The 22154-nt window shown below is 39.0% G+C and overlaps 1 protein-coding gene across 1 annotated transcript in view; it reads left to right on the top strand.

Moving 5' to 3' along the window:
* Positions 1-22154, top strand: part of TBC1D31 (TBC1 domain family member 31) — a 45773-nt gene that overhangs the window by 7599 nt on the left and 16020 nt on the right. Inside the window, exons 4-15 of the mRNA XM_090283403.1 lie at positions 1383-1561; positions 5919-6070; positions 9383-9542; positions 11104-11304; positions 14475-14651; positions 16162-16241; positions 16318-16464; positions 17599-17732; positions 19421-19554; positions 19879-20058; positions 21382-21614; positions 21893-22045. Coding sequence (XP_090139529.1) covers positions 1383-1561; positions 5919-6070; positions 9383-9542; positions 11104-11304; positions 14475-14651; positions 16162-16241; positions 16318-16464; positions 17599-17732; positions 19421-19554; positions 19879-20058; positions 21382-21614; positions 21893-22045 — 1930 coding nt within the window. The remainder of the gene's footprint in view (positions 1-1382; positions 1562-5918; positions 6071-9382; positions 9543-11103; positions 11305-14474; positions 14652-16161; positions 16242-16317; positions 16465-17598; positions 17733-19420; positions 19555-19878; positions 20059-21381; positions 21615-21892; positions 22046-22154) is intronic.

Here is a 22154-nt window from a genome sequence, read left to right as displayed (position 1 = left end):
GATTGCTTAAACCCTCTTCCATTCTAATTCTCAGTAGCATGTAACACTTTGGGCACATTTAAGAGTTAGTTTTCATACTGTTCTCTCGTGGTTTTCCTCCTGCCTTCTGAAAGCTATAGTAGTCTCTCTCCTGCTTCTTTCAGTGGTTCCTAGGCTTTCGGATTTTTGACCCAATTAAAAAGAAAATGTAGAAGATTCCACACAGGTTGTCAACATTTATTTTTCTAATTGACATTGGAAAAAACATAACTTCATAAAACAAGGGATTGTTTTAACATAAAGAAACTTAGAAGGATATAATACTAGATTGCAAAGTAATACTTTAAATTTAGCTTTATGAAAAAGTCATTATTCTTATTTTTCTCATTTTACTGAAACCCAGTAGAAAAGCTCACCGTTAACTAAAGCCAGACTTTTTAGCCTGGTGTTTGGAAACCACGGCTCTCTCCCTAAGGGTTTTTCTGTTCCGCCGTCTTTAGTTTTGACCTACTTTGTATCTTGATGTTTCCCAGATTTACATCTAGTTTTCTATTTTCCTCAGTTCCATCTTTCCAGAGGAAAAAAACTTGATTAAAAGATGCCTGCCATAGAAAACTTGGAAACACAGAAAACATAAAGAGAAAGTAAAGATCACTTACGATTTTACTCCCCAGTGATAATTATCTTCACTAGTTCTTGCTATTTTTCCTAACCACACTGTTTTCTCCGCTTGTATGTCCCACACACGCATCTGTGCACACACATGTACCTCAGAAAGAATCAAATGCATTATCTCATTCTTCTCACGCTGCTGAATCGGTTCCTCCTTATGTGTTTCTCTTATTACTTAATGGTATCACCACTGTTTACATAACTAAACTAGGACCACTGGAGCCTTAAGGCCTCTTTTATCTCCACACATCCATTTGATCACGAAGTCTCTCCTTCATATCTCTTGAATCTGTTCTTTCTGAATTGCCACATCCTTCATTTAGACCCTCTTATCTCTTTCCCGGGTTGTTGCAGGAACAAATAAATTAGTCATCTTGTCTAATCTCTTCCCTCTTTCCAGTAGATCCACCGTATACCTCAAAATGCTCTTCCTAAAACACAGGCCAGATATGGGACCCTCCAAAATGAGCGTGTTCCTCACAAGAGGAAGCCCAAACTCCCCAGCGCACGCGGAAGGCTGTTCTTAGACCCTTGTTCGGCCTCATCACCTCCTCGCTCCGGGATCCGTACACATGTTACTAATATGGCCCATGGTGCCTTTTATGAACCAGACACAGGCCTCCATTCCCGTAGACGTTCATGGAGGTGCCTCATAATACCTAGCCATCAGTTGAACTCGTTCTTGGATGATACACGGTTTACCCGTGTGACTGTTTTACTTTTTCCCGCAGTCACCAAGGAGCTAGTTAGCTGGATGAGAGGACATGAGTCGTCCGTGTTTTCCATCTCGGTACACGCGTCGGGGAGGTACGCCATCACCACTTCCTCTGACACGGCCCAGCTCTGGGACTTGGACACCTTTCAGAGGAAAAGAAAGCTGAATATTCTCCAGTCTGTGGGCATCCAAAAGGTCAGTGGGAGGTACATCTTGGCTGTTGTGCTTCTCAGGCTAGTTTCTTGGCCAACAGGATTTATAGGTGACCTAAGGGTGATGAAGCCCTCTGTCCCACATACTGAGGTTCTCGTTACTCAGCCACAAGCAGAGCCAAGTGGCCTAGAGAACCGAAGAAGCTGTCTGTGGCTACGGCGTATAACTCACTGAGCTTTTTTCTTTTTTCTTTTTGACTATTGTTATAATGTGTAACTTCAGCTTTAGCAAGTTGATAGTTTTTATTTAGCTGATTGGTTTTGTTTGAGTTTTTAAGCACCACCCTACATTTTGTTATGAAAAATTTCAAGCATACATCCGATTTGTAAGAATCTCACAGAGAGCACATGTACACCTGCCATCTAGATTCTTTCATTAACATCTTTCTAGGCTAGACTTTCCTGTATGTTGCTATATCCTATGATGAATCTAGCCATCTTTCTTTCCCTCTGTTTACTAATTCACTGTTTTGTTTTGTTTTTAATTTTAAAGTAAAGTGCAGGTATCAGTGTCCCTGCCCAGAAATGCTTAACCTTCCATTGACTAGGGTTCAGTACGTTTTGGTGTAACATATACATATAATGAAATGCACAAATCTTAAGTATTCATTTGTTAAGTTTTGACAAATACATGCACCATTGTAACCTGTGCAGACCTGTCATTACCACCATCCCAGGAGGGTCCCTCAGATCCCCCCCAGGTAAGCACTACTCTGATGCTTTCCCAGCACGGATTAGCTCTGTCTGTTCTACAGTTTCACATAAATAGTCATTAATGACATGTATAAAGCTTTTTTCATTTGGCGTAATGTGTTTGTGATTTACCCGTTTTGTTGTGTGTATTAGTAGTTTCTTCCTCTTTATTGCTGACCCGTGTTCTATTTTATACATATATCACCTTAAAAAAAAAATCCATTCCTTTTGCTTTTAAGGTTTCATTTTTTTCTCTTCGATGAACTAAATACTGTTTTCAGGATTGTCCGAGTTCCCGTGTGGTTAATTATTTTGCTTCAGGTTATGCTATACATGCAGTGTTGCTTTTAATTTCTTGGTTATTAACATGAGCAGCTAGCAGTGCCTGTCAGCCAAAAATTTATTTTGTAGTCTCTATGGAAATCCCAGAGTTCTTGAGTTTGCCTTGGATAATTTTTTAAAAAGACAAAAGTTGTAGCCGGCTTATTCATCAGGGATTTAGGCTGAATGTCTTAGGTTGTTCTTTAATTGCTTTAGTACTTAAATTGAATTTTAAATTCTAAAGAAGAGAGCATCGGGAGTTGGACCCACAATGGAAACAGTTATGAAACAATGACACAAAAACCATCTGTTCTTTTTACCATGAAATTAAAATTAGTACACACTGGATAGTTGCCAATTTAACCTTGTGCTGACCAGTTAAGACATTTTAGTTTAAAAAATAGGACCCAAATGTTAGTGATGTGAGAATAAAAGTAAAGGTAGAAATATATGGATAGTATGCAGTATGCATGTAAGTACATTGTTCTCAAATAAAGCAGTGTGGCCCCGGCAGGTGTGGCTGAGTGGGTTGGGCATCGCCCTGCAATGCAGAAGGTCGCCCATTTGATTCCCAGCCAGGGGACATGCCTGGGTTGTAGGTCTGATCCCCAGTTGGGGTTTGTACAAGAGGTAACCGATAGATGTTTCTCACATCAGTGTTTCTCTCCCTCTCTTTCTCCTTCCCTTCCCCTCTCTCTAAAAATAAATATATAAAATCTTTTTAAAAAACTAAGTAAGGCAGCATAGTCCATCAGTTACCAGCAAACCTTTTCTTAGAAGACCAGCTAGTAAATATTTTTGTTTTTGCAGGCCAAGAGCTAAAGTGAGGTTATTATGAGTGTAGTTATATAAGCATCTACAATGAAATTTATTACTACTATTGCTAGGTAAAAAGTATCCAAGCTCACATACCTTTCAAAACTGGATTTGGAAAGCATAGGATTTTTACATTTTATAAGGAAAAAACGATATCCCCCTCCTTGTACTTTTGTTAGTGCTTTTAAAGTTTTTTCTGAGCTTTTTATGTTTGTCAAGAGATGACACTATCTAAATAGGGGCATGATTCATTAGGAACAATTTTATAATCATTAAAATCTGGCAATTAAAATCACAGACCTAGTAATGAATAATCATGTAGGCAGTAATCTATCTCAGCTAGTCCCCTAAAATAGCAGTTGATGCTCATTAGCTGTTAAGCTTTTGCTTCTCCCAGTAGGAATAAATTTTAGTACTTTTCTAGAAAAATACTGCTAATTATAATGAAAATCTTGTCACTTTTTTTTTGACATTGGTTTTGAAACCACGTTTTAATGCATTCATTATAGATTGTAATGTATTCATTGCAAATTCTTCCTATATGACCTTCATATCCCAAGTGCCTTCCTAAATCTTCTGGCAGAAGATCTACCAGAGATTGTCTTTGATAAAGTGAGCCCGGGACCAAAGTGAGCAGCTGTGCCAGGCAAGGGCAGTAGTTGAGTGAGCATTTTTTGTTATATCTCATTAATATTAATCCTAAGTAGACTTTTTTAAAATTTAACCAGTATGTGCATTATGTATTGTGTGTATTATTGGGTTTTTTTTTTTTAAGCACTGTTTATTATTGAAAAAAGAGACACTGTAATACGTGTATGCGAAAAACAAAGTTTGTGATAACAACCTGCAACTTTTGTTAAAGTTGTGGCTTACAACCCCCTGAAATTTTTATAGTAATATCATTAACTATTACAGTCACTTCTGGACTGTATGTATATAATAGGCTGGGTGACAGCAGCACAAATTAGAGTCAAGGTTGCAGAAGTATTTCATATAAGTTCCTTACGGACCCGCTATTTTTGCAACACTGGGAAAAGCCATGGGAGATTTGGTGTTGATCTTGCTTTCCCCCTGGACAGTCCTGGCCTGCTCGCCCTCACGACTGCAGTACTGGCCAGGTCCGGGTTCTAAATCCTTGAGAGACACTCCAATCCAATGTTAAAAGATACCAAACACTTCGTCCCCAAAGAATGTAGCATTTCAAGAGAACACAGGCTTCCTCCTGACACTGGTAACATTGTGACGGTAGGTGACAAACCTGGGATTGGGATGAGAGGCCACAAAGGTGCTTTGCCTCCTCATGGAGTCCCAGTCTGCTCTTTCTAACACAGAAACACTCATAGAGTTAAAATAATAATAATAAATAACCAAGCTTGGGGAGACACATCAGTAGAAACAATGACAAAATATGTTCAAATAGAAAGTGTTACAATAAATAATTAGTTAAGGAGGCTCTCCTGGATGGGAATCAAAAAATAAATAGCTAGAGATCTAACCAAGGATCAAACCCTGTGAAATGCCTCAAGCTATTTGAGGGGTTTACTCTGAGATGCAGGCAGGAATATTCTGCCCTTGGGGCATTGGTTTCCTTGGGGCACTGGTTTCTCTCATTTCTTTCCCTCCTTTCTCCCTTCCCCGCCCTCTGGTGTGTGTTTTACACAGATGTCACACAAAATTATATTTGAGGCCATTGAAACTTATGAGAAAATGTTGGTCAATTGCAATTAAAATTTCATATTATAAAAAGCATTGTTTAGTTCTTATATAATAGAAAAATAGAAGAATAAAATATGTTCAACCTTGCTATCAATTTGAGTTTTACTTGTCCATCAAATAAATTGAATTTAAGAAAATAAGATCATGTATTTGTCTTCAATTTTTTACATTTTTCATAAGTAATACTTAACAAACATTTATATGCAAACACTTATCTTAAAGCACTTTGCTGATTTTTCCCCCAAAGGATTGACTCTTAGAGGCAGATTGACTAGTTCAGAAGAGATACATATTTTTAAGACTGTTGAAATATATTCTACAATAATTTTAACCAGTTTTTACTACCAACAGCAGTGTATGACTACCCTTTTCCTATACTTGCACCATTTATTATGTTTAACATTATCAGTAGTTAGTATTTAATAAAGTGTTTATATTAGTATATAGTTTATAAATGCAATACATATGAGAGTATTGTGTAGTTGTGTATACATATACGTGTGTGTTATTTTTAAGTAAATTATTCACATAAAATGGTGTTTTGTTATTTTTACCTGAATCTTTTATAAGGTTAAATATTTTTAAATTGTTACTTAGTATTTTATGAATTGCTTAGTCATTATAGTCACCTATTTTTTATTTAAATTCACCTTTTCTTTTTAGTTTATGTGAAATACCAGTGTTATCCTCTTTCAAATGTTGTGAATATTTTTCTCTAGTTTAAGAAAAATAATTTTTAAAGAGGGCTATATGATCCATATATGAATAATAACTTTTTTTTTCTCCCTCTTTAGGTTTTCTTTCTACCATTAAGTAATACCATCCTCAGCTGTTTTAAAGATAATTCCATCTTTGCCTGGGAATGTGATACCCTTGTTTGCAAATACCAATTGCCAGCCCCACCCGAAAGCTCTAGTATATTATACAAAGTGTTTGCTGTGACCAGGTAATGTGCATTTGAAGACACTGAGAATTTTTAAGAGATTTAACTTCCAGTAAAACTTTATAAATTTTCATTGAGTCTCTTATTGTCATATGAGGCAGTTTCCTTCAAACTTAGATATGGTTTGTAGGACTTGTTATATATACTTTGTTGTGGAAAATTTCAAATATACACAAAAATATAAAAATATATGAAGTCCTAATTACAGTATTCTCATTAGCTATAATCATCATCAGCTAATAGGCACTTTTATTTTACCTATAACTCCACCTACTGCGTCTCTACTCATTGTCTTAAAGCAAAGTTCAAGCATATCATTTCATCCATAAATATTTTAATGTCTAATTTTAAAAGATAAGGGAACTTTTGAAACATAATCATAGTACTGTCATCACACTTTTTTTAAAAGATAGTCATTTCCTGATATTGAAGAGGATCCCACTGGTATTGATGTGACATTGTCATATATCAGGTCATTATTCAAGTTTTCCTGATTTATCTAATAATTGTTTTTTATGGCTGGTTTGTTCAAATCAGGAACAGAACTAGGTTCACACATCGTCTTGATTCATGTACTCCTTTTTTTATTTTTTCTAAAGAACTGGTTGTTTGTCCTGTAGAATTTTCTTTTTCTTTTTTCTTTTTTTATATATATTTTAGATTTTATTTATTCTTAGAAGTGAAAGGAAGGGGGAAAAAAGGAGAGAAGCATCGATGTGAGAGAGAAACATCAATCAATCAGTTGCCTCTCGCGCACATCCCGACTTGGGACTGGGCCCGCCACCTAGGCATGTGCCCTCACCAGGAATTGAACCAGCGACTTCACTTTGTGGGATGATACCCAACCAGCTGAGTGACAGTGGTCAGGGCTGTCTTGTGGAATGTTCTATATTTGGGGTTTTACTCTTTGCATCCCTGTGGTTTTGTTGAATACGGTCCTCTGTAATCTCTGTTTTCTGTAAGCTGGTTGCACCTGTCTTTTCTATAAACTGGGGACTGACTCAGATTTGATTTGGGGGCAAGAAGACAGTATAGGTGGTTTGTATACTTTCATAAGGAGAGAACTCAGAACTCTTTCTCTTGCGATGTTGGTGACCATTGAAGACCATTACCTGGATCCAGTATTGCATTAGAGGTTAGCAACATGCTGCTGTTCTAATTCTGCCATTCCTTTTCCCTTATTAACTAGAAACCTTCTATAGAAAGAAATTTCCTCATTGACTCTTTTGTTACTTTAGTTACCAATTAAAAACCTACAGAAAGAAGCTTTCTCACTGACTCTTTTGTGACTTTATAGTTTGTGAAAGAAAGGACGGATAACTTTAATTTCCTTTTTAAGATAATTTTTATTTTCAGAATAATTAATTGGTTTTTTGGCATCTTCCAAAGGTGGCCTATGAAGTTTTTTGTCTTTAGTCTTTGTAAATTCATAGATTTAAACATAGTTGGCATGATTTAATCCATTAAAGTTATTCTAAAAGACAAGTACTGTGTGATATCACCAATATTTGGAATCTAAACAAAATAAAAAGGCAAACCTGTTAAAAACCAAAGTAAAATGGTGGTTATCAGGGGGTGCAGGGTGGAAAGTTTGATTGATGGTGTTTAAGGGAACAAACTTATAACAAGTAGCAAATAAGCCATAGAGATCTAATACACAGTGTGACACAGTCAATACTGTACTATAAGATGTAATGTAAATATTGCTTCAGGAGCAATCACATTACAGCATATAAATTTATCAATGTTAACACTATAAACCTTAAATTTGCAAAATATAACATCAATTCTTAGAAAAGTTATTCGTAGTGATGTTCCAGTTCTCTCACTTCGGACCAGTGAGATGCCCCTCACGCCAGCTTTGAACTCTCTTCCTGTAACCCTAGGTGCCTGTGAGGGCTTTCGTTCTTTGTGCTCCACCAACATTCTCCAGGCTCGTCTTGCCCATTTGCTCTCCCAAACCTGGAATCGACCATTTCTCTAAGGAATCTGCGTTCGTTTTAGTTGGAAATGGTATTTCGAGACCTAACTGCTCATTGTGTTGGTCAGTTTTTCCAGGCCTTTTCAGTGGAAAGAGCTAGGAAATAGGTGTTATTTCCTCTCACCCTTTTCTTCTGTCATCAATAAGTCCCATCAACTCTACCAAAGTGTATCCTGAACTGGTCTGCTTTTGTGCCCATGGCCACAGCTCCTACCTGGTCTTCTTTAGACTACGAGAGTAGCTCGTTTTCAGTCTCATTTCCTAACATCAGTCTCTACAAAACAGGTAGAGCAGTCTTTTTAAATCTTTAAGTCAGATCATATCACTTGCCTATTGAACCCCCCTGAAAGGCTTTCCCCTGTACTTCAGATCAAGTCCAAACTCCCCACCATATCCCCTGAGGCCTCTTGTCCCTGGTCTGGGCCTCCCTCTTCCCTCATCTCGTTTCCTTCCGCTTCTGCTGTTCCCACCACATTTGACTGGCTTCTCACTCTTCCTTATAACTAACCTTCCTCCTTTCTCAGCATTCAGTACTGGCCAGTCTGGAACACTGACCGCCGTGGGAGTCTTCCTCCAAACCATCCCCTGACTGCCCATTCCCATCATTCAGGTAGCAGAGCTTTCTCCTCTTCCAGCTCTACATCTTGTGGTTCTTTATAGAATTGCTCAGCTGAGATCAAGTCCATTTGTTTGTCTGCCCTCCTCTGGACTGAAAATCCCTTAAGAGCAGGGGTCTTACACATCTTGTTCACTCCCGTCTCCCTGGCACCTGGAATGAAGCCTGGCTGATAGTGGGCACTTGCTGAGTCTGGTGAATGAAGGAGCAGCAACCTTGCAAATCAATACAGATGATTCTTTTTAGTACCTTAGAATCATAAAGCAGATTTCTCTGAGCAGGAACAAAGCTTGGGCTTTGTAGCTTTTCCTGTAGCAATGCTGTACCAATTCAGTGTAGTCATATGTGAAATGTAGAAAGTTGGGCAGTGGTAACGGGCTTTGAGCGTATGCTACAGGCTCTGAGTGTCAGAAACCCGGGTCCTCAAACCAATATTTGCTAAGCTGGTGTCTCAGCACAATAAGTAAAATATATACAATAAATCTTAGCTTTCCGCACGGTTGTCACTGGGTGTGTGGGACGGTTTACATTAATAAAAATAAAGCTCAGAATTTCCTTAGAAACACTCACCACATTTAAGATGTCAGTCGCATGGCTTGTAGTGACTGTACTGGACAGCATGAATACAGAACATGTCTGTCATCACTTGGGATCATGTTGGCCAGCGCTGCTATCGACGATTTATCCAGGGTGACTTTCTCACTTCTTCATTATATAGAGATGGTCGAATCCTGGCTGCCGGAGGCAAATCAAACCATCTTCATTTGTGGTGCTTGGAAGCTAAACAGCTATTTAGAATTATCCAGATGCCTACTAAAGTTCGGGCCGTTCGCCATCTAGAATTTCTTCCTGATAGTTTTGATGCCGGTTCTAATCAGGTTAGTAACACAAAGGCAGGACGTTCTACGTGCTGAGAAGAATCATATCAATTTCTGAACGATCATAGCCCTTTCATTTAATTGTTCCCTGATTGTTACAAGGATTTGACATTGCTAATATGTTGTTTGCCCAGTTAGTCCCTCTCCATAACCTGTGTTACAGTCTTTTGTTCTCACTTTAAAAAAAAGGATTCTATTTATTTATTCTTAGAGAGAAGGGAAGGGAAGGAGAAAGAGAGGGAGAGAGACATCGATGTGCGAGAGAAATGATGGGTTGCCTCTCGCGCACCCGCCACCAGGGACCTGGCCCGCAGCTGAGGCATGTGCCCAGACTGGGGATCAAACCGGCGACCTTCCGGTTTGCAGGCCAGCACTCAGTCCACTGAGCCACACCAGCCAGGGCCTGATTTTCCTCCCTTTTTATGTAGTCATGCATCTTTATTTTCTTCACTTAATTTACCTTGAAGATAGTTCTTTGTCACTGTAGAATTTCATATTTTATAGTATTCCCTAATTTTTAACCAGTCCTCTGTGGTTGGGCACTTCACGTGTTTTTAGTTCATTTCTTTTACAAATAATGCTGCACCGAACACCTTTCTGCACACATTTCACACAGCCCGTCTGTGGGAAAAAATCCCATCATTGAAACAACAGTATCAGGGTTTTATGCTCTGTAAATCTGATGGACTTTGCCAAAGTGGTCTCTGGAGAGGTTGCACCAGCTGTGAATGAGGGGGTTTCCTACAGCCCGACCAACAGAAGGCCATGCCTTTTTATTGTTACCTTCAACCTGCCTCCAGCCACCTCTGAACTCTAGTCATTCATATACCCAGTGACATCAGCGTTCCCAGTGATAACGTGGTGGCGCTGCTTACCAGCCACCGGCTTGGGGAAAAGGCCTGAACGCAGACAAGACAGCGGAGGCTTTTTGGTGCTGAATCTTTTTTAGTATGTTTTTAATTTTGCAAAATATGAGTTAAAAATTTCATTTCTCCTTAAGACTAGCTTCCCTCTCACCTCACCACTCCCCTTGTGGCTCCGAGACTTTCTCCACCCCCACCCCCCCACAAAGCTGGTTACAGCAGCCGAAAGCACGTAGATAGTGGGGAGCCTCACAGAGGCACGGGTGTGGGTGGGCGCAGCAGGAGGCGTGTGAGCTCTGATCAGACTGGGGACAGTGAGGGGCTCCACATGTCCCGCCACCTTGCATCTGACAGCCAGCGTGGAGATCAAGGTTAAGAACTATCGAGTCACCTGACGTCCCTTTGTGCGGGTGAGTGGAGATGGGCCTTCCTGTGGGAAGAAAGGAAGAGTCCGCGTGACCTTCCCCCATGACGGGCTCCTGGCTGCTCTGGACCTGAGCCGGCAAATCTCCGTGAGCCCAAAGGAGGGATCTGAAAATATATAATGGATCTTGGCAAATACAATCTCCTTGGACCGTTTCCCTCTCAAAAAAATAAATAGATAAATATGTACACGTACATACTTGTGTGTGTGTGTGTGTGTGTGTGGTTTGACTTTCAGACATTTGACTTCTCGATTTGTTTCTCTCTACTCTTAGGTTCTTGGAGTTCTAAGTCAAGATGGTATTATGAGATTTATCAATATACAGACTTGTAAGCTTCTCTTTGAAATCGGGAGCCTTGATGAAGGAATTAGCTCATCAGTAATTAGCCCACATGGACGGTACATTGCCTCTGTTATGGAAAATGGAAGTCTGAACATTTATTCAGTGCAGGCTTTAACACAAGAAATAAATAAGGTATGTTATTAAGTAAATAACATCAATTTTTTTTAAAAGATTTAAATGTGTCATCAAAAATAAACACTTTATGCTACGATCTTCTAGCTTCCTTGGAACTCCTCATTTTTCTGGATATTTTTTTTCCTCTTCCTCCCGAAGCCGTGTCTCCAGACCAGTCCCTCACTGGTCCTCCCTTCTGTTTCCTAAAGGGTGTCTTCTTGGTGGCCCTGTGTCCCACTCAGGGTGCCCGGTATCATCTGCTTCCCAGGAAAGGCCTTCAGCTCCAGTCTCTCCATGTCTGTCTCACTCTTTCTTCAAGAAACCTTGGAGTACTGTGATTGTTCCTCTTCCTTTATCTCCTAAATCTAGTCAGTACTAAGTCATGTAATTTCTTAAGTTTTCTGTCCATATTAGCCATCCTTGTATCGGTCCCCTTAACTGCTCTTGATGAGCAGTAATTTGCCCAAACTCAGTGCCTGCCACTGTCTGGGGTCCCTCAGCCCACGGAGGCGGCGGTAGGTAAACTGTTCAGGCGCAGGTTATGCTGCTGTTGGCCTGAGTGCATGCGCGTTTGTAATCAGAAACAGACACAAAGCAATGTGAGGTGTTGTTAACGGACAAAACTGTGACCAGGGAGACTCACAGGGACCTGGAATTTTCCCGGGAGCGGTGGCCAACTCGGCGTTTGCGGGGACCTGAGAGAACGAACCGCTGCGAGGGATGCCTGTCTGCCGGGTGCGGTGCGTGCGTTTCCTTCAAGCGTGTGGAGTTGTTGCACTCTGCTGCTTTTGTAAACTTTAAAGGTTTAAATGGTATGTTATTTGCTCTTAATGAGAGAGTTTTCAGCCTACCTGAATGGAGCTCAGATGTTACTAATAGAAGCAGCGAGAGACCTGAGAAAAACCAAGGGAAGAGTAAGTTACTGACCTCTCTGCTTCCTCTCAATTTGTTAGGCAAACTGAGATCATACTGACCCAAAACGTTAGCTTATATCAGCAGTAGGATAATCTTTCCTCTCTTTCCTGGGCACATTACTAGCACCACCGATGCGTCTGGCTGTTCCACACCTGCACAGATGCCCAGGGCCACAGTGTCCACAAACCCTCACTTGGCCGTATCCCATTCCCAAGTCCTCTTTTCTTGCCACTGGAGGGCTCCTGGTATTGTGCTAATGAAGTAAGCAATTCCCACTTACAGGTTCAGGTTTTGACACTTCTGAGGTGTGGCAACGCAGGTCGCATCTCAGGCTCTGCCTTTCGGGAGATTGTATTTCGTGAAAGAGCATGGGTTCCAGCAGGAAAAGATGTGGCACTTGAACAGAAATTTAGTAAAGATTTGGAGAGTAGATTGAGGTTAGAGAGAAGATAGTTCAAGGCTATTAAAGATGGGCAACATTCAGAAGACAGACCACTGTCGATTATATTGCATAGATAAAGAATTGAAAAATGAAATCGTTGAGGAAGTGGCCATTATGCTCATTTTTGGTCAGAGTTGTCCCTATTATACTTTGTATTATCCTGATTCTCTTTCTTGATGTGAGTAAATAACAATGTATCCTAGAAAAACACTTAAAAATCTTCCCAAGTTAAAACTTGAAATGCTGTCATAGTGTTAGAACAAGGGCAATATCTGGGCCGGGTGTATTAGCACCCTACCTACTGTACACATTTCCCAGTGCTGGGCACGCGTGCGTACGACAGCTGACCGTAGTCTTTGGTCTCCTGTGGTACGTAGGCTGCAAGTTTCCAAAGCAGAAGTCCTGAACCTGTGAAGGCAGCATGGGAAAGTCTTTGTTTGAAGTCTCAAAGTAGTCTTTTAGTAGTCTTATGTTTTTGTTTCTTTTTAAAGAGTCAAGGTATTTGCTTTGTTCTGTTTATTTCTGTTGGGGGTGAAAGGGGAGGAGGTCAGAAAAGTTTGATTTCTGCTTCAAAGAGTTTCCCTGAAGAGTGGTGACTTATTTTCATTATACGCCATAGAAAAACACTTCTAGATTTCATGACAGTTTGAATGCAAGGTGATGTGTGGGATATGTGTTTTTCTGAACTCCAATGTACTTATTTGGACATATGGGGTGTTCCTTGTGTTGTTCTCACATGAAAGGAATTATCACAGTGGTTTCAAAAAAGTTTTTATTTTATTTTTAAAGATTTTATTTTTAGAGACAAGGGAAGGGAGGGAAAGAAACATCGATGAGAGAAACAGCGACTGGTTGCCTCTCATACACAGACGACCAGGGACTAAACCCACAACCCAGGCATGTGCCCTGACTGGGAATCGAACTGGGACCTTTTGCTTTGTGGCATGACACCCAACCAATTGAGCCACACTGGTCGGGGCCCAAAAAATTTTTTTAAATCACACCTTCACCTTGTCTTTGATTTGGATCTGGGCTAATTACTCAGAGAATATTCAGGAATAATGGTCTTAAACACTTAAATACCCTGTGAAAGTCATTGTACTTTAATCGTACTTAGAACTCAGAAAGCCTCAGGTACCTTATCTGCTCATTTCCTTTGAACAGAGATCTTTTATCTCAAAGAGTGTACTATTCATGGAGAAAATGTTTCAGTGAACCCTTTTACCTTAAGTGAATTGGAGTTGTGGGGCTTCTTTTTCTGTCTTACAGGGTCCAATAAAATGAGGGTTTGGTATCTAAGTCACGCTGTCTGAACCTTAAGCCCGTGATGCAGTAAGGAACTAAGAACCGGCTTATGCAGATTTAAAAATGTCATCAAGGACAGAGAGGCAGGGCCCAGGCTTCTGGCCAGTTTCCCAAGAAAAATTTCCCTTGAGCCGGAAGGATGCTTGGGTGCTTGTCCCAGCATTCTGGGGGCCACAGGCCTGACAGCTCCTCTCCTGCCGCAGTGATGGCCTCACCACTAACTTGACCATGGAAGTGTAGAAAGGACTGTAGTCTATGATGAAAGGCCAGCTTTCATGGAATAAATTAAATTCTGTTCGTTGTTGTTAATTGTGGAGCTTCATTGTGTTCGTCAAAGGAATTTGGCAGAAATTTGCTTTGATTTGTTAGTTAACAAGGGAACGTTCTTAGATATTTTATTTTTTGTCTGAAGAATAATTATATATATTAAGGCACATTATTAAATGGATCAAAACAAATTTCGTTAATCCTATGTTAGGAGGTCTGTTTTCCAAGAATGGCTACTGGATTTTTTTGTTCCCTTTAGCCACCTCCTCCTCTGGTGAAAGTGATTGACGATCAGCCCAAGAGGAAGCCGACAGCTGGTGACCTGAAGATGAAAGTGACGTCCGGAAGGGTACGGCGGCCAGCCAAGTCAAGGGAAACCAAGATACAGACTAGGATATTGAAACAGGACCTGACTGGCAGTTCTGAAAACAAAGAGGTGAGGCTGTATCATACTTAAGCTGTTGTTTGTCGTGACTCTGCCATAGACAAGTCTCATGCCTTCCAGCCATCGTCACTCTTCCCTTTCGTGGGAAAGAAAATAACACGAAGAGAAGGAAGCGGTGACTGAAATTATGACATGCTTCTAAGCGTTTTAATATAAAGTTAAGACATGCTCATGGTTTTTTAAAAAGTCAAACGGTATAGAATTGCACCGTCCAATATGCTCTCCAGTAGCCACACGTGGCTGATGAGCGCGGGAGACGTGGCTAGTCTGGACGTGGAGGTACTGCACGTGTGAAACACATCTCAGGTGCTGAAAACTCAGTGTGGACAACGCACTGTAAAATATCCTAATAATTAATCATCTTAGGTTGATTGGATGTTGAAATGACAATGTTTTGATTATATTGGGTTACCTAATATATATTATATTAAACTTAATTTTGCCTGCATCTTTTTAATTTTTTTAACGTGGTTACATTTGCGGCGTGCTTATCTGTCAGGCGATGATGGTGTAGAAGGCTCTAGAGGGAAGAGTAACAGCCTGCCTTTCTTCATGCCTGTTCCCTAGCCCGGTCTTCATCGCGCTCCTCAGAGGGTACCCCTTATTAATAGTCGTTGACATCCTTTCTGAAGTTTTCTGTGCATATATAAACATACATATATCTGCATATAGTACCTTTTTATTTTTTCATCAATGTAATCGCACTTTAGCACTGTTCTATAACTTCCTCTTATCACTTGACAGATTGAATATCTGTTTATATTATTGCATGTAGTGCTACAGCGTTTAAAAATGTTTGGCTAGTATTGCATTTATGGGTGTCTTTTCACTTAACTAGTGCTCTGCTGACTGGCACGTAGGCCGCATTGTCAGTCTTCTGTTAATACAATTTGTGAATCAGTGGCTATCCTTCTACAGTTATCTTCAAACATTTTCACAAGTGAATCTATGTAGATTTTAAGTCTGAGTATATGCATAAAAATTTTGATAATAATAGCCAAAGTATTCTTCAGAAAGAAGGTATCAGTTCATCTTTTTGCCTTGTGTGAGATCATCTGTTACTCTGTGTGTGTGTGTGTGAAAGAGAGAGAGAGAGAGGGAGAGAGAAAGCGAGATTCATTCAAGAAAAACTTAGAATCAATCAAAATGTTCAGTAGTAGGTAACTAATCATATGTATATGATAGAGCTATACACTGGAAATAGAAGAATATTTAGGAGGAAAGGAAAATAAATATAGTATGTTACATATAAAAAGCAAGCTACAAGAACTATATACTTGGATCTCAATTTGATTTACAAAGGATATGAATACTTAAGTATTCATTTTAAAAACTCCATAAGAAAGTCAAAGTTACAATTACCTTTGAGTAATTCTTTGGGAGGTGGATGGGAGAGGGAGAGAGAGATTGTGTGTTGTGTGTTGTACTGTAAAGTCACTGTGGACTAGTTTATCTTTTTAGTTTTATGGTTATGTCATTTATTGGTATTTTTTCTTTATAGAATGAATTGTCAGGTGGATTAAACAAAAAACGTTTACAAATCTTATTAAAAGGCTATGGTGAATATCCAACAAAATACAGGTAAAATTGATTCTTTCACATTAAGTCGGTTTTACTCCCCAAATTTCTCTTGGTTAAACCTAAACTGTCATTTCAGAATGTTCATCTGGCGCTCCCTGCTGCAGCTGCCGGAAAATCACACCGCGTTCAGTAGCCTGATGGACAAAGGCGTCCACGTGGCATTTCTCCACCTCCAGAAGGAATACCCCATTAAAAGTAGGAAGCTCCTCAGAGTACTGCAGAGGTACGTTCAGTGCATTGCAGCAGTGTGTACGTCCTCTAAAATATTTGTCATACCCAAATGGGAAAAGAGTGATTTTATAGTACAGAAACTCAGCAGACACTACCTCAACCAGGTACGCAGATTTAAAATCACCAGATTTTAAGTCACATAGTTCATAGCAGTAGAAGTGGTTTTTAAACATGAAAAAATGCTTAACCTCCTTCATCATAAAAGAAACGTCGATTTAAACTACCTTGAAAAATACATCTGTTTTGAAAACGATATTGAAATACCATTTCTCACATAAAGATTCAAAAAGAAAGTTGGTAATCAGGTATGTTGACAAGAGTGAGAAAATTGGCATCCCTTTACCTGCTAATGGGAGTGAAAATGGACGCTTTGGTGGAGAATAATTTAGCGGTGGCTGTAGAAATTACTCACACATGTCCTTCGACTCAGCTCTCTCACTTCTAGGATTTTATCCAACTGTTCCCACATGAAGAATGATGTACATATAAGGGACATTAAGGGCAGCATCATTTGTTAAAGATTGGAAACCACTTACATACCCATAGGGCCCGGTTAAAGAAAGTAATGTGTGTCTTCTTCTGTATCTGTAAAATCTCATGAAGAAGCTCCAGATATGACGATAGGAACTCTTTCCAAGATACTATAATGTGAAAAATGCAAGGTGCAGAACAATGTTTGTAATATACCACCATTTGTGATTTTTTTAAAAAAGGATTTATACTTTCTTTTTTTATAAAGATTTTATTTATTTATTTTTAGAGAGAGGGGAAGAGAGGGAGACAGAGAGGAAGAGAAACAGTGTTGTGTGAGAGATCGTTTGCCTCTCACACACCCCCAGCGGGGTCCTGACCCACAGCACAGGCATGTGCCCTGGCTCAGAACTGAACCAACGGCCCTTCAGTTTACTGGTCGGTGCTCAATCCACTGAGCCACACCGGCCAGGGAAGGATTTATACTTTCAACAGTGGTTCTGGGGCGGTGACCTAGATAGTAAAGGTAGGAGGGAGAATTTTGAGCCAATGTACCTTCTGTATCAAATTTTTTATTGTGTGACTATATTGCCTATTCAAATAAATTCGAATAATAAACTGTTTTCTGGTCTTTATTTCCTTATTTCATGCTCAGAACCCTGTCTGCACTGGCTCACTGGTCTGCCATCTTTAGTGAAACACCATATCTTCCCCTCCTGGCATTTCCATTTGTGAAATTGTTCCAGAACAACCAGCTCATCTGTTTCGAAGTCGTTGCTACTCTAATAAGTAAGTAAATAAGCATTAAATAGTGAAACTAAGAGTGAATTCTTGTACATTTCCCTAATGTCCTTGCACCTTTGTAACGTTTAACAGTTCTGGTGTGAAGCAGTCAGATACAGAGCACGAAATGGCTAGTGCAGACACTGACACACACACTTTTTATTTACAAGGAAACTTGGATAGTTGTGCTTTAGAGGGCACTGCTGTGGGCTAAGTGCTGTCAGTCAGTCGGGAGGAGGCAGGTGCGTTACTCACCGCAAGTCAGCTGTTACTCACGGGACTGCAGGAAGGGTGCTGGCCCCCACGGCCTTCTCATCACCCACAGCGGGCATGGGAGAACTTCGTGTGCCATGTGCCTTTCTTAGCGTTTTGTCCTTATTAACTCATTAATCCTTACAACGATCCTATGAGGTAGGCGGGGGCATTATCCCCTTATCACACATGAGCAAAGAGGCGCCGAGAGCTTAAGTTCCCCGGGTGAGTTAATGGCAGAACAAGGCCTGGCCCCGACAGTCAGACTCCGTAGCCTGAATTTCCAGCCATTGTGTTTACTGCTGGTCGCCGTCATCCTCTGCACTGAGCAGTGAGTCCTCTCTGTCACGTTGGTAAAATCAGATCAGTCAAACAGTAAATAACCTGGACTCAAATTATCGGGTGTTTTAACAAAAGTAACCAATTTTATAGGTATTTTTAAATTACTTAAAGTGTTTTTCTTGTACACAAGAGAGAGGGAGTAAGTACTTAATTATAGCAGTAAAGTTTTGAAATGAAGAAGTAAAAAGCTCCAAGCATACATATTGTGAATATCTCTCTTTATATTTTTTGGTTCATTTTATGACATTGTATTTGCTTTGATAAATTTTCACTGATCATTGGAGAAAATATAGGAAAACATACAAAAGAAAAGAAAATCTACCAATATCCCTCTTGCCCAGAGCATTTCCCCCAAATCATTAAATATTGAAGAACATAATTTATTGCCTGCATAATATAGTTCATCATTAGATGTACTATAATTTATCTATTCCCCAACTGCTAGACTTCTGGGGTTTTTTTCTATATATTTTTTATTTTTATAATCATACTATTTTTAATATGTTATATATATTTTCCTGATTTTTAAAACTTTATAAAACATTTTATTGACTATACTATTCCATGATGTGCATGTACTAATTTAATCTATTGTTGGACATTGAGGTTGTTTCTAATTTTTACCTAATAAAAGTAACAATGTTATAGCTATCTTCACATGCACTTATTTATAATTTCTTTTTCATGGATTCCCAAAATTGGCATTATTAGGTCATAAAATATGAATTTTCTAGTTGATTCTCCAAAAAGATGTACTAGTTTGCCCTGCCAGTAATACCAGAAGTTTTATTTTAAAAGGACAAGGAACAAATCAACAACCAAGTGCCTCGTAGCTAGGATCAGGAATGCTTTCGGAAGTCATTTGTCTGTTTCTCACTGACTGCACTGAAGAAACTGGCAAATTTCTATTAACCTGACCTGACCTATCATGTTCACATGATGGAATTTTTAAATCTGTTGTTCTAGAATTTAAAGAGTTAAGTTGTTTTCGTTATTAATGGGCATATGGGAGACATGAAAAGTGGATGTATTTAAGAATTGCGAAGTCCTTTGGTAATATAGAAAGGTAACGATAAATTTCCATTTTTTTTTCTTCATAGTCAATTGGTGTCAACACTGGTTTGAATATTTTCCTAATCCTCCCATCAATATTCTTGCTATGATAGAAAACGTGTTGGCCTTTCACGACAAGGAACTGCTACAGCACTTCATAGGTCATGATATAACCTCCCAGGTAAGAAGTGCCAGGTTCTGAGAATATGTAACTTATTCTGGAAGCTAACATTGGTTCTCCCATAAATCAAACAGCATTTTCTTGAAAGAGTATAATAAGAAACATACTATTATTGTATTTTTTAACAGTATTTCCTTCTTTTTTCTCATTAAACTGCTTTCCTGAAAGTCTATAAAGAAGGGTCCAAATTAAGGTAGTTCTTTTCATAATTATGTTTTTAATATAATACTTTTAATAACTAAACCAAACATAGGACAGTATTAACAATGACGTTGTGATGACTTCTCCCTGGAAAACTAATAAATGTTTTCTTATTCATTTTAGCTGTACGCGTGGCCTCTTCTTGAAACGGTGTTCTCAGAGGTGCTGACCAGAGAGGAGTGGCTCAAATTATTTGATAATGTCTTTTCCAACCATCCGTCGTTCCTCCTGATGACCATTGTCGCCTACAACTTATGTTCTAGGGGTCCTTTGCTCAACTGTAATCTAAAAGATGATTTCGAGGTAAATATCCTTGTTCTTAGGGAGCAGTTCTCAAATTTCATTTATTTCCATTGAAAAACCTATTAATTATTGAGTACCTACCGTATGTCTGGTACAGGTGCTGGAGGTAGGAATATAGTCGAGAGCAAGTTATACCACACCTGTGTCCTTTCATAGTTTGTAGACAATTCAGCAGGCAATACAGCAGACCAGTAGTCTTAATATCATAGCTTCAGAAAAGAATCATGATAATATGGGAGCTTTGTGCCTTTTTTTTTGTCTGTGTAAAGGATATTTAACAATTAGGTTTATTCTGTGCATGATCTCACAATGACCCATCTGGTCTTTGATAATCTGGATGCTTATTACACATGCAGAATGGTAACGATGAGAATTTTGAAGCATGGCAGGAAAGAGACTGAAAGAAAGCATTAGAGGTGGTTTTTAAAAGGTGAGGTTCTACCCTGGCTGGTGTGGCCCAATGGATTGAGCACCAGCCTGTAAACTAAAGGGTCGCCGGTTTGATTCCCAGTCAGGGCACAGGACTAGGTTGCGGGCCAGGTCCCCATTTGGGGGCGCGTGAGAGGCAACCACACAGTGATGTTTCTCTCCCTCTCTTTCTCCCTCCATTCCTCTCTCTCTCTAGAAATAAATAAAACCTTTTTTTTTTTTTAATGGAGAGGTTCTTTTGGTAGACAGAATGAATTAAATTGGGTTTTGTTTTTTGTTTGTTGCTTATTTTACGGTCCCTGTCAAGTTAAACTTTCTTTTTACTTTATGCTCACAGATACGTGTGTGTACAAGGTGGGGCAAAAATAGGTTTAGAGTTGTGAGTACAGGAAACACAGTTTGTTCTTGCATTATTGTTTATTAATTATTGTATTATTTTCCATATGGACAATTACAAACCTACTTTTGCCCATGCTGTATGAATTTGGATCTGCCAGGAAAACAAGACAATGTGGAAATATTTCAGATTTTCTTTTTAATCAAGCTAATTTGTTTTCAAAGGTTAATTTTTTATGAGTTTATTTATTTTAGATTTTGAAGGAAAAAAATTCCAGAAGTATTTATTCATTGTTGAAACATGCCTCTATTATACAGGAAGCCTTCATTTTGAGTTAAAATTTTAAGTGTTATTTCAGAAGTTTATAATATGGTTGTGAAATTTTTTTACATTTTGAAAATATGACATTGGATCTTGGGTTACAAAAAGCTTCAGCTTATTTGAAAAAAGTCTTCTTGAAGATAAATTCACACTTACATTTTTAAACTCCTATTTTAATTCTGCCTGCAATTGCTTTGTTAGGTAAATCTAGATTTAAACACAAAGTTTTCTTACAGTACTTTTTTCACCATCGGAATAACCTGGATATAAGTGTGGTAATCAGAGAAGCTTATCGTCTCATGGATACCACGCCTCCGGATATTCATCCAGAGCGCATGCTCGGTGTTTTCATGGCGCTGACAAAAGGACAGTATCCAGTGTTTAATCAATATCCCAAGTTCATTGTGGACTATCAGACACAGGAACGAGAAAGAATTAGAAATGATGAATTGGATTACTTAAGAGAGAGGTAATCATGGAAAAGTTGTTCTTCAGTATAATCAAAATCTGTTATAACTATAAACAAGAAAGCTTTTAATGAAAAAGACATGTAAATTATTAAGTATTTGTGTAAAATAAACATCTAAAGGCTAGAGATATCTTTAAAGCTATTTAATTCTTATATACAGAAGTAAAATAAGTAACTATTAATCAGGTATACATTTTGTGTTTTGGTTGTTCTTAGACGTAAATTACTCAGTTTTCTTGTTTGCATTTTTATATAATAATAAATATTACCTACTTAAGGCAGGCGGTTCAGAATATGCAAGCTGAAGTGGACCAACAAAGAGTCGAAGATGAAGCTTGGTACCAAAAACAAGAACTACTTCGTAAAGCTGAAGAAACCAGGAGAGAAATGCTCCTGCAGGAGGAGGAGAGGGTGATGCAGCAAAACCAGAGGTATGTTGTATCGCTTTGAAAAAATCGGGACATAGGAGTTAGTTGAACAATTTATTTTAAATTTTTCATGAACACTATGGGATTACCCAGCTGTGGTATTTCCATTAAG

The sequence above is a fragment of the Furipterus horrens genome, unplaced genomic scaffold, assembly GCF_987537825.1.
Source record: "Furipterus horrens unplaced genomic scaffold, mFurHor1.1.pri manual_scaffold_7, whole genome shotgun sequence".
Classification (NCBI taxonomy): Eukaryota; Metazoa; Chordata; class Mammalia; order Chiroptera; family Furipteridae; genus Furipterus; species Furipterus horrens.
The sequence above is the reverse complement of the archived record's forward strand: the minus strand, read 5'-3'. Positions and strand labels throughout refer to the sequence as shown.